This window comes from Rhinolophus sinicus, chromosome 14, assembly GCF_057876585.1.
Source record: "Rhinolophus sinicus isolate RSI-liver-muscle chromosome 14, RSI-T2T, whole genome shotgun sequence".
NCBI classification, from domain to species: Eukaryota; Metazoa; Chordata; class Mammalia; order Chiroptera; family Rhinolophidae; genus Rhinolophus; species Rhinolophus sinicus.
The window spans coordinates 22,921,492-22,934,612 of NC_142514.1; the positions used below are offsets into that span (position 1 = coordinate 22,921,492).

General features: G+C 43.2%; 1 protein-coding gene across 4 annotated transcripts in view; it reads right to left on the reverse strand.

Annotated features, from left to right (window-relative positions):
• The window catches only part of CSMD2 (CUB and Sushi multiple domains 2), a 577,361-nt gene that overhangs the window by 4,933 nt on the left and 559,307 nt on the right, over positions 1-13,121 (reverse strand). For 3 of the 4 annotated variants that reach the window (XM_088791016.1, XM_088791014.1, XM_088791017.1), the window contains 5 exons: positions 12,829-13,008; positions 6,064-6,129; positions 4,616-4,777; positions 2,687-2,799; positions 809-896 (listed from right to left, as the gene is read on the reverse strand). In XM_088791016.1, coding sequence (XP_088647142.1) covers positions 809-896; positions 2,687-2,799; positions 4,616-4,777; positions 6,064-6,129; positions 12,829-13,008 — 609 coding nt within the window. The remainder of the gene's footprint in view (positions 1-808; positions 897-2,686; positions 2,800-4,615; positions 4,778-6,063; positions 6,130-12,828; positions 13,009-13,121) is intronic. The other variant, XM_088791015.1, reaches the window with a different exon arrangement.

Consider the following 13,121-nt stretch of genomic DNA (forward strand, 5'->3'; position numbering starts at 1 on the left):
CTGGGGGGAGGAGCAGGGTGGAATGGGCCCAACGGGGAAGCAGATTTCCACTTAAGATAAGGAGAAGCCTTCTGAGGGTCAGAGCTGTGAGAAAACGCAGTGCTTCCTGGGCAGGCAGGGGTCCCTGGAGACGGGCAGTGTCAGCACCAGGGTCCACAGAGCTGGTGGCTCTCTGGCACCACGTCTGCCTCCTGTATCCCCATGTACTGCTTCCAAGAAACGAGGACTCCTCCCCCCATTAGTGCCTGAGGCTCGGCACCCAGAGGCTCTGGGTCCAGGCCAATCTTGGCAGTGAGGATGCTGGATGCTGATGACGTGGTGCATGCTGGGTAAAGATGCTGGGAAGAGCAAGGAGGGAAGCCTCTCCGACACTCAGTTTTCTCGTCTGTATGACGAGGACTGCAACACCAACCTCTGGGCCGTGTGTGTGGGGAAGGGCAACATGGGTCAAAGCACCCCTGAATCCCCCATGTTTTAATGCTAAGGGAGGTGTGGGTGATGCCTGACGGTGGCCAGACAGCATTGGAGGGGGCTGCACCTGAGACCCGATGTCCCTTACGCTGAGGCTCTCCACTCAAGGGCTGAGCACGAAACTGGCAAAGGTCAAGTGTATTATGTATTGTGCTTATTTCTGGAGAGATGTTTCTTAACTTTCATCAGAATCTCAAAGGCGTCCCTGACCCAGAAAAGGTTCAGAACCCCTGTCTGAGACTGTTGTACATCACCAACCCCCCGCTCTCCACCCCAATATACGAGTTTCTCCTCCAGCCCCATGAGCTCACACTTCCGGGGGACAAATGCTAGTTACCAAGTCTTTGAAAGCCGAACTGCCCAAAGCCGTGGCCCTTGACGGAGCCTTGGTAGATGAAGGTGCCCCCGGAGGACTCTGAGGAGACCTGTGGTGGAGAGAATAAGACGCGAGGCGTGCGAGAAGGAGCTGGAAGCCCTGCCAGCCAGGCCAGCGACACGCTCATAAGCACCTGTGGACAGACGCTGGTTTCATCTGCCTGCCCGTTACCCTGACACACAGGCACTGACCTGCCCACACCCAGGTAAGGGATGGCGGAGCATGACTGACATGTGAGGTGGGGACAGGGACACCAGCTGCTTGGAGGAGGTGGAGGCATTTCTCTTTTCTACTGGTCGACTCACTTAATCTGTCTGTGCCTCAGTTTCTCATTTGTAAAACAGGAACAATAACAGTCCCTGCATCTTAGGGTTGCTGTGAATATTAAATAAGTTAATATAGATAAAACACTGAGAAAACTTAATAGGCCCTAGATAAGTGTTAGCTATTATTACTGTGATGAAAAACTGACTTTTAGAGTACCAAGGGGCAAACCCAACTATGATTAAAATGTACCTAGTGGATTTAATGTACTTTGGAGAGTTCATCACAGTTCCAGTAGCTAGTAATTTTCTTTTGGGGGGGTGGCTGGGGACAAGACTCCTCCTTGCTCCCTCTGCCACTTGCCCAGACACTCAGACATGCTGGTGCGGACTGCTCAGCGGAGGATGCTCGTGCTTCTGGTGTGTGTACCTTCCGACACATGCTCCGTCTCCTCTGTGTTCTGTGCTCTGGGATGACCTCCCCACCTGTCCCTTCAAACTCACCCTGGATGGGCCCGATGGCTGGTTGTCATCCTGGGCAATTGCTGCAGCCGCTCCCGGCCCTCCAGAGCTCCACTCTCATCTAACCCTTGGCCTGTCCTCCTAGCTCCATCTCCCAAATCTGACTCTTGTTCTCTCGCCTCTGGCAATTTTCCTAGCATGGTGGAGTCTCAACAGACTTGCAAAGGACTACTTTGGATGACTTCAATGGAAGCCAGTCAGGACTTGGATACCCAAGGAGTCCATAGAATACTCTAGAGAAAAACCAAGGAACTAACTGGCTATGCCAGCCCCTGGAGAGGCCACGTGCTTCTCCTAATGTGTTTATAAAGTAGTCCTAAAGCCACAGTCCTATACCAGCTGGTCTTGTCCAGGAGGTTGCACCCTGACCCTTAGCTCTCTGCTACTCTGGTCACTATGACTTCTCCCTCCTTCCCACCCTGCCTCTTCTAAGACAGGGAAGCTGAGGATACGACAGGTGACACCGTGCTCAACTTTACTACCTGTGAGCTTGGAAGGTGTGGACAGAGGAGCATCACTGGGGACCTGGCTTCCATCTCAACAATGCCCTAGAATGTAACAGGTCTTTCCCACAGGGGAATGTAAGGAAGTCATATTCCCTCCCCCATGTCTTGGTCTCCTGAACTAGGCCCAGTCACCCACAACCTGTACCCTCAAACGTGAGTAGATGTTCCAGGTCCTCATCTGGGATTCACCACCTTCTCCCAGCTCCCACCCCCACACCATGACCTTCAACTTGCTGACCTCTGCTGACCTCCAATTCTTTGCTTTCGCTCTAACATCAGAACCTACTCCCTCTCGCTCAGACATGCTGAGCCTCCGTGCTCTCAGCCTCCTGGCCCTTTTAATCTTTTCCTTTGCCCACTTCACTAGCAGACGAGGGCTCCCTTGCTCCCAGTCCTGGCCCTATAGAAAACCTCCTTCCAAGTTTCCATGTGGATCCAAGGAGTTTCCACCCTCTTCTCCCCTCCTCTTCCCTGCCAGTGACTGGGGAGTTGGGATGGGGCAAGGTCACGGGGAGGTCAAGGACTGAGTGAGATGTTGCTGAACTTACATGTCCATCTAAAGCCCATTGATCGTCTTTGAACTTATTCACAAAAATCTCCACAGGCCCTGTAATCTGATGAACCTGGAGTAAGAGATGGAAATCTTCTTTCTTGTAAATTCCTGGGAAAAGAAAGTTCAGAGGGTATACTTGAAAGATCGGGGAAAATTTCAAAACCCAGATGTGTGGGTTTGTGGATGTGAGTGTGAGTGGACTCACGTGTAGAGGTTGATATAAACACTCCATGCACAAGTGTAAGTAGGTGAGTACAGTGCTGCCGGAGAGTTTGTGTAGGCTGATGGTGAGCATGGCAAGAATGTGCATGTGTGTTAACAAATAACCAGATTACTGGCCTGTAACTGTGACCCTGTTTACACAGGCACGTGTGAGAAGAAAGTGAACGTGGTTTTGTACACCTTACTGTGTTAGCTGACTCGTGGGTATGCTTCCAATTCAGTGGGTGCAGGAATGCATGAGGGACGTACACGGGAGGATGTGACTGTGTTTGGGGCTGTCTGAGAGCGAACGCGAACGTTCAGTCAGGTGTGTGTGTGTGTGTGTGTGTGTGTGTGTGTGTGTGTGAACGAGTGGACGTAACTGCATGTGGGGTTGTGCGTTACTGTGCCCATTCATTCCCTCGTATGTTCATTTAGCTATCCGTCTATTCAATGGACACTTGTTTTCTATGATATATATTTTTTCTGATTGTAGAAAGATTGGAAATTGGGGAAATTTTGGAAAATGCAGAGATGCAAGAAGGAAAAAAATCACTCTTGATCTCACTACTAAGAAATAACCACTGTGAACATTTTCACGTAATTACTTCCACTTTTCTTCCTTATGAATATAATTTTTTTCTTTTAAAAACTGGAGTCACATTTTAAATGCATGATAGTGGGTGTACTTCTTCCCAAACTGGCATAATAATTTATCCAGCAGATACACTATACTTAATATATCCATTTCTTTGTTTTTAGATAATTTTCTATTTCCAATTTTTATGTCATACAGGTAGCCCTGCAATGTGAACATCTTTCATTCATAAATGTTTGACTCCCTCCATAATTATTTCTTATGATAAAAATTCTTAGAAGTGTAATTAATAAGTCCAATCGTCCTCAAGGCTCTTGATACAAATTGTTAAACTGTTTTCTAGAACTGTACTATTTTCTTTTTTCTTAATTTGATGGATTTGGGGTAATCTTTTTTGTTTTTAAATTCAAGTTTATTGGGGTGACAATTGTTAGTAAAGTTACATAGGTTTCAGGTGTACAATTCTGTAATACATCATCTATGTATCACATTGTGTGTTCACCACCCAGAGTCAGTTCTCCTTCCATCACCATATATTTGATCCCCTTTACCCTCATCTACCACCCACTCCCCCCTTACCCTCTGGTAACCACTAAACTATTTTCTGTGTCTATGAGTTTTTGCTTCTTCATTTGCAGCACTGTGCTATTTTCTACTTTAACCAGCACTGCATCAGTGCCTTCACTGGACCTTAACCAGCATTTAATGCTTATCACTTAAAAAAAAAAAAATCTTAGTGGGTAAAGTGGAAAATGACATTTTGTGTTTGAGTTTTTTGATTGCTGCTGAAAAATATTTTTTTCTTGTTTATTGACTGGCTGTACTTTGGCTTCTGGGATTTCTCTGCTCTTATTTTTAGTTCAGGTTTAGGGATACGAGTCTCTTTTATCTGTATTTCTCAGTCCTCTGTACGTTCAAGTTATTAGTTTGTCTTCCAGCCATTTTCCTTTAGTCCCTGGCGCTTTTATCATGTGAACAAAGATGAACTGGCACTTCCTCTCCCCCCTGCCCACCAGACAAGCCTTGCATGACAGTACAATGCGATGATGGCAGACTCATCCTGACAAAGGCATGTGCCTGGTCACCTGTCCACCCCTGGCTTCCACGGAGGCGCCTGCTCCTTACCAGCCAAGTGCAACTCCACGCCGCTGTGGTCAGTCATGGTGGCATTGACCTTGCTGCTGACAACCTGGAAGCCAGTCACTCTGAGCATGGCTGGCTGCTTCTTCCCCTGGTACTCATAGGCCCCTTTCCATAGGGAATTCTTGGCAAAAACATCCCCAGGCACTAGAAGAATGGAGAAATAGGCATGCCAGGGACTTTCACGTGTGCGGGTAGGATGGAGGCCACCTGATGACTGATCCCAGTTCACTCAGGGAGATCGTTTCCCGGAACCTCTAACGGGGGAAAGGGGGTGGAGTGCGCTGGCAATCCTGTGATCCTCTTGTGTCTCAGCGCGGATGGATGGAGGGAAAGAGAGAGAGGAGGTGGATAAGAAACAAGGAGAAAACCAGTAAGAAAGGGAGAGAGAGGGGGAACAAGAGGAAGACAGAGAAGGAGAAAGAAGGAAAAACAAAAGGAAGGAGGAGGTTGAAAAGATGGAGAAAGGGAAAAAGACAAGAGAGGAAAGCAGTACATCAGGATCGCGTGGCAGATAGGAAGGGCATGGGCGAATGAAGGCTGACAGGCCTGGAGTCTCATCTTGGCTGTAACTTATCAGTTATTTGATCAAGTGGAAGAGCCTCCACGGCCTCACCTGTAGGCCACACATGTAGTTCTGTAAATGGGGACCATCCCACCTACCTCATCCGAGTTATTGTAGGGGTTAAATGATCTAATTGTATGTCACAGCATGTCAGGCACATAAAAGCACCTAATGAGTGGCAGCTACCAAAGCTGTTATTTATCCTGATAATAATTCTCTAAGGCAAGTGTTATAATCTCCATATTACCACAAGTAAACTGAAGCTCAAGAACTGAAGGTCATTTTCCCAAGGACATAGCTGGTCAATGACCAAAATGGAACTCATATTGAGTTTATGATACCAAGTCTAGTCTTCTTGCCTATATGATGCACATACTAGTAAAATGATAGGGTTCGAAAAAGGATATGAAAGTATATGATAAATTGTTCATTGGTCAGGCATACCTGGAGTTCTGGGTCCAGTTCTGGACATCACCCTTTGAAAGACTCAATACCTATCTTAAAATGCAAGCATTTCCAGGAAGCTCCCTGGGCTGGACCCGGGTCTGTGTGTCTGTGTGACGGCACACTGGCTCGTGCTGTATCGGGAGGGCTTGTGGTAAGCAGCGGCTCCAGAGCTCAAAGCTCTGGATATGTTTCTGGAAAGCCTTCAGTCCCTCTTCTGGATGAGGTTCCTGCTTCCTTCAGGCTCACTTCTTCCTGAAGTCGGCCTCGCGTTGGGAGGTGGGTGTGAAAATCTGTTTGGTTCTATAGATAGTTTTCATGCCCTTCCATTGGATGGATACTCAGAGACTCATGTGCATGTTTCTGGGTAACTAGGTGAAGGAAGCAACACCTTTCTTGAACCAAACATCTGGGCCGTACACACCTGAGGCTTGGGTGAGGGGTGGCTCCCGGGCAGTGTTGATGGGTCTTCCACTGGGCCGGACCTCTGCTGGGGAAAGAGAATGGGAGAAAAACAGGATCAGCCTTTGGTTTACATTCTATTGGAAAAATAATGGCCACGTCTTTGACATTAGGTCAATAGGTTCTTTGAGATCTTGCTGTGGACTTATACTGTTAGACCAGGAGGTGGACTGCTTTGATGGTCTGATGATGCTATGGGTCCCTCTCAGAATAATAAAATCTGAAGAGTTACAAAGGAAATCCATCAGATCAATGACAGTCATATTAAATGAGGAATTAGGATACAATTATATATGATTCTTTATTACTGCAATAAGTTACAGGATCTAGCAGCGGGTCCAGTAACTGTCATAATCTTGAAGTAGTGAGGAATGTAAACAATATTTCACGATATCAGTAACCACCAATAATATAGTATGAAAATCTGCAATTCCTATGGGTGACGAAGTCACAAGTATTGCTAACACGACTATGGGTTTTGGTCTACATTCTAAATTAAAAGACATGCTAAACTTCAGTAAGAAGTAAAGGAAAATAAAGACGTCTATTTTTCCACCCTACTACACAGATCCCCTGAATGTCCCTAATTGAGGACCTTGGATTGAAATGTCCTGTCCTGGACTCTGCCTTCTTCCCAGATGCCTGGCACAAAGGAGGGCCTTCCAGTGATCAAAAGTGAATCCCTTGAGCCCTGATGGGGGTTTCGATGCAGGGCTTCCCCCTCTTGAAGTGACAATATTAGATTGAGAGGCCCTCCCAGCAAAGGCAAGGGCACAAGCTTGGGGCCTGAGTTAGACGGCGTAGGTTCAGGTCTCAACAGTGCTACTGGATGATTGTGTGACCTTGACTTGTCACTTCCCTACTCAGAGTCTTCGTCTCCTCCCGCTAAAACACAACTCACAGGTCTATGCTGAATAAATGAGCTAATGAACATGAAAGTCACGGTCCATAAATGTTAATGTCTTTTCTCCTTTTGCAGAGAAACAGCAGAAAGATCTGCCTTGTCACCACGTAAGGGCGAACTGTCCCTCCTGTCTCCTCTGGGAGGCCACAGAGTTTTAGCATGCCTCTTCCAATTCTGGAGGTCGGTGTATGTTCTGGTATACAGAAAGCTGCAGAAAAAAAATTCCATAGTGACTCAAGGAAGGTATATGTCTGAACAAAATACCTCTATTGTCTTAGGTTTTATAAGATGAAGGGAGCAAAGAGGGAGAAAGCATTTTATGTGCCAGCACCGTGCTAGGCACTTTATAGTATTTTATTTAGCCCTTCTCTCAAAACAGTGAGGTAGAGGTTATTGTCTCCATTTTATAGAAGAGAAACTTGTTAAAAGGCAGAGAAGTGAAGAGACTTGCCCAAGGTCATACAGGAAGGGGTTGAACTGAGATCTAACTGCATCTAAAGTATTTTGTGTTTTTAAATACAAGTACCTATAATAGCATCAAAAAGGATAAAATACTTAAAAAAATGAATATAACCGAGGAAGTTCAAGTCTTGTACACTGAAAACTAGAAACCATCGCTGAAATAAATTAAAGTTCTAAATAAATGGAAAACATTCCATGCTCATGGATTGGAAGACTTAGTATTGCTCATATGGCAATACTCCCAAAATTGATTTACGGATTCAACACCATCTTTATCAAAATGCCAGCTGCCTGTTTTGCAGAAATTGACAACCCAATCCTAAAATTAATACAGAAATAAAAGGGACCCAGAATAGCCAAAGAATCTTGAAAAGAGGCACAAAAAGGAGGACTTACATTTCCCAACTTTAAAACTTACTATAAAGTTATAGAAATCAGGACTGTGTGGTGATGGCATAAGGACAGTCATACAGGTCAGTGGAATAGAATTGAGGATCCAGATATAAGTTCACACATTTATGGTCAAATGATCTTTGACAAGGGCGCTAAGATAATTTGATGAGGAAATAATAGTCTTTTGAACAAATGGAGCTGAGTCAACTGGCTATCCACATGCAAAAGCATAAATTCAGACTCCAGACTAACGCCATAAAAAAATAACTCAAAATGAATCAAAGACCTACATGTAAGAGCTAAAACTATAAAACTCTTAGAAAAAAACATAGGCATAAATCTTTGTGACTTTGGATTAGGCAATGGATTTTTAGATATGATAGTAACAGCAGAAGCAAGCAAAAAAAATTGAAAAACAAAATTAAAAACTTCTGTGCTTAAAAGGACATCGACAAGAAAGTGAAAAGATTAAAACTCATAAAATTCTATCAATTAAATGTGTGTAGTTTATGTATATCAATAAGGCTGTAAAAACTACCATCTGAAAAAAAAGAAAAACAATTTAACACAGGACTAAAACTGAGCTTAAAAGGTGACAGTCTAATTTCATTTTAGGTGATGAATGAAATAAAAAAGTACTGTAAATTTGAAAAAAAGAAAGTGAAAAGACAATCCCCCAAATTGTAGACAATGTTTGCAAATCTTGTATCTGTTCAGAGTTTTATATTCTAGATATAAAAGAACTCTCGAAGAGACTCCAGACCAAAATGACAGCATATGAGGCTCCTGAATTTCCCTCTTCCCATGGATGCACTGAATGTACAGCCAGCAATACATGGAGAAATTCCCTCTGAGAGAAATCCAGAAACTAGCCTAGTGACCCCTACACATTGGGTGACTGAGAAAATGCCCACATAGAAACAGGGAGGAAAGGCTGAGACATACTCTTGCCATACACCCCACTCCTGGCACAATGCCATACGATCAAGAGGGAACGCCCAGCTTCTCCTTGAAGAGTGAAGGGCTTGGACCACACATCTATAACATCCCAGTTTTTGAGGCTGCCACCTATTACTCAATGCAATCTATAGACTCAATGCAATTCCTGTCAAAAGTCTAATGGCATTTTTCACAGAAATAGAATAATCCTAAAATTTGTATGGAACCACAAAAGACCCTGAATAGCCAAAGCAATCTTGAGAAAAAAGAACAAAGCTGAAGGCATTATACTTCCTGATTTCGAACTATCTCACAAAGCTATAGCAATCAAACCAGTATGATATTGGCAGAAAAACAGAGAAATAGACCAATGGAACAGAATAGAGAGCCCAGAAATAAACCCATGCCTATATGGTCAATTAATTTTCAACCAAGGAGCCAAGAATAGACAATGGGAGAAAGGACAGTCTCTTTAATAAATGTGTTGGGAAACACATGCAAAGAATTAAACTGGACCCCTGTCTATCTTACACCATACACAAAAATCAAATAAAAATGTATTAGACTTGAGATAAAACCTGAAACCATAGAAGGAAACATAGGGAGTAAGCTTGACATTGGTCTTGGCAATGATTTTTTGGATTTGACACCAAAAGCAAAGGTAACAAAAACAAAATAAACAAACGGAACTATACAAAACTAAAAAGCTCTTGCATAGTAAAGGAAACTATCAACAAAATAAAAAGGCAGCCTATGGAGTGGCAGAAAATATCTGCAAACCACATACCCAATAAGGGGTTAATATCCAAACTATGCAAGGAACTCATACAACTCAATAGCAGAAAACCACAAATAACCCAATTAAAAAATGGGCAAAGGACCTGAATAGACATTTTTCGAAAGAAGACATATAAATGGCCAACAGGTACATGAAAAGGTGCTCAGCATCACTAATCATCAGGGAAATGCAAATCTAACCACATTGATATCTCACCCTCACACTTATTAGAATGTGTATTATCAAAAAGGTGAGAAATAAATGCTGGCAAGGATGTGGAAAAAAGGGGACCCTTGTACACTGCTGGTGGGAATGTGAACTTATACAGTCACTATGCAAAACAGAATGGAGGTTCCTAAAGAAGTTAAAAATAGGGGGCGGCCGGTTAGCTCAGTTGGTTAGAGCGCGGTGCTCTTAACAACAAAGTTGCGGGCTCAATTCCCTCATGGGCCACTGTGAGCGGCGCCCTCTTCAACTAGATTGAAACAACAACTAGTCTTGGTGGGTCCTGGAAAAACACACTTAAATAAACAAAAGTTTAAAAAAAATGAAAAAGAAATTAAAAATAGAACTAACATGTGATCAAGCAATCTCAGTTCTGGGTCTCTATGAAATGAAATCCTTCAAGAGCTCTCTGCACTCCCATGCTCATTACAGCATTTTCACAATAGCCAAGATAATGGAAACAACCTGAGTGTCTGCCAATGGATGAATGGATAAAGAAAATGTGATGCACATATAGACACTGGAATAGTATTCAGCCTTAAAAAAGAAGAAAATCCTGATATTTGAGACAACATGGATTAACCTGGAGGACATTATGCTGAGTGAAATAAGCCAGACACAGAAAAACAAATACCATACGGTACCACTTACATGTGGAATCTGAAAAGAAAAGAGTTAAACTCATAGCTAGAAACAGAGAGTAGAGTGGTGGTTGCCAGAGGCTACGGGGAGGGTGAAAGGCTACAAACTTTCAATTATAAGATGAATAAGGTGTGAGGATCTAGTGTATAACATGGTAATCACAGTAGCTAATACCGCATTGTATAATTAAAATTTGCTAAAAGAGTAGAATTTATGTGTTTTCATCAAAAAAGGGTAAATACGTGTGGTGATGGATGTGTTTGTTTACTTGATGGTGGGAATTCTTTCACAATGTATATGTATATCAAATTATCATGCTATAAACTTTAAATATATTATGATTTTGTCAATTATACCTCAATGAAGCCAGAAAAAGGAAATCAAGAGGTCTATAAAAAGCTTACAACTCAATAATAAAAAGACAAATAGCCCAATTAAAACATGGAAAAAGGATTTGAATAGATATACAGATGGCCAATAAAAGCACAGAAAGATGCTTAACATCATTAGCCATTAGGGAAATGTAAATCAAAACAACAGTGAGATACTACCTTACACCTACTTAGGATGGCTATACTAAAAAAAAAAAAAAAAAAAAAAAAAAAAAAGGACAATAGCAAGTGTTGGCAAGGATATAGAGAAATTGGAACCCTAGTGCATTGCTGTGGAGATGTAAAAACAGCACAGGCACTGTGCAAAATTGTTTGATAGTTTCTCAAAATGTTAAACATTGAGTTGACATTCTCCTCCTAGATATCTACCTGAGAATTAAAAACATTATATCCATAGAAAATATGTACATTTATGGTCACAGCATTATTCACAGTAGTCAAACAGTGGAAACAACCCAAATGTCCATCAACGGGCAGATGGATCGGTGGCGTATCCACCAATGGAATATTGTTTAAGTGTGAAAAGGAATGAAATTCTGACACATGCTATCTTATGGATAAACCTTGAAAACATTATGCCGACTGAAATAATCCAGACACAAAAGGACAAATATTACATAACTCACCTCAAATGAGGGACCTAGAATAAGGTACATTTATAGAGCTAGAAAGTATAACAGCTGTTCTTAGGGGCTGGAGGGAAAGGGAAATGGAAAGTTATTGTTTAATGGGTACACAACTTCTTTTGAGATGGAGAAAAAATTCTGGAAATGGATAGTGGTGATGGTTGCACAATATTGTGAATGAACTTAATGTCACTGAATTGTACACTTACAAATGGTTAAAAAGGTAATTTTATATTATGTATATTTTACCACAATAAAACTTAAATAAATGGTTCTCTAAAATGAAACCTTACATCACTACCATATGTGGAAAACAAATGTTACTTTCCAAAAATAAAAGAAATTTACAACAATTCATCTGATGACAATTCTAGTTCTGATAAAGGCTCTGAACCTAAAGCCTTCTCTCTCTGAGGGGCAGAACAACAAAGCACTTAAGAGCTTGGATTCTGAAGTTAGACCTTCAGGGTTTGAATCTCCACCCTTTCCCTTTACCGGCTGGTGACCCCAGGCTTGTTATTAACCTCTCTGTGCCTCAGTTTCACCATCTATTAAGTGGGGATATGAATCACATCTGTCTCACAGGATGAGTGAGAGGATTAAATGAGTTAGTACTCACAAAGTACTTAGAACAATGGCTGGCACGTGGTGAGTTCATCCCCTGTAAAAATTAATGCCATCCCAGCACCAAGCTGATCCTTTATCCTTGCTGGATTCTTCACTTAAGACTGGACTCAGACCACCTTCTCCAGGAAGCCTTCCCTGACTTCTCTCCTCCCCCTCTGAGGCTGAATTAGTGCCCTTCCACCTCCCCCCCCACGACATGCAGCCTATTTCTACATTCCTGAAGGTACTGTTGTATTGATCATGTGTTGTCTTCGTAGCTAAATGTGAGCTTCTTTAGGGCAGGGTTGGTGTCTTTCACCTAATCCTCCATGCTCAGCGCAGGTGTGCACAGTGAGAATGCTCAATAAATAATGAATAAATTAAGAAGGCGGGAGGGAGGTCTGCGACATCTTGGTAACCCCAAGGGATCTGTGGGTGGGTGCTGTTTTGTCAAGGTTATAACATGCACAATGCATTAATCCAATTTGGTGAAATGAAGTGATTTTTTTCTGTCTGATGATTAAGTACAATCCCGGGAGAATGTGTAAGCTCAGGCAGAAGGTAGCAAAATAAAACTTGGGATGGCTTCACTGGGTGCCTCTGGGTTCATCTCCTAGCAACTCAATACCTCAGAAAATCGTAAGCGGGATCCAGCCCCTGGAAATCATGTTTCTTCCTTCTCTCTTGCCCTCTTTCACTCAAGGTCAGCTGTCACCTTTGGCCTCGCACCCTGGGGAGGTTCACTGAGCGGCACACTCACCCAGGCAGATGGCTGGTTTGCCCGTCCAGCTGCCGTCTGCTTTGCAGGTGCGGTGCTCGGAGCCACCTTTGAGGGAGAAGCCCTCCTGGCAGGAATAGATGAGTGTGTAGCCCATGGAGGGCAAGTCCAGGGCCCCGACGTTGGCATGGGTTGGCGTCTCTGGCTGTTTGCAGTGGTGGGCTAGACGAAAGGAAAGACACTGTTGGACCTGGGAGAGTAGGGTCTTCAGGACCGTTGCTGCTCCTAGATGAAACACGCCCTTCCTCTCCCCTGTGGGACCTTTCATGTCCAGC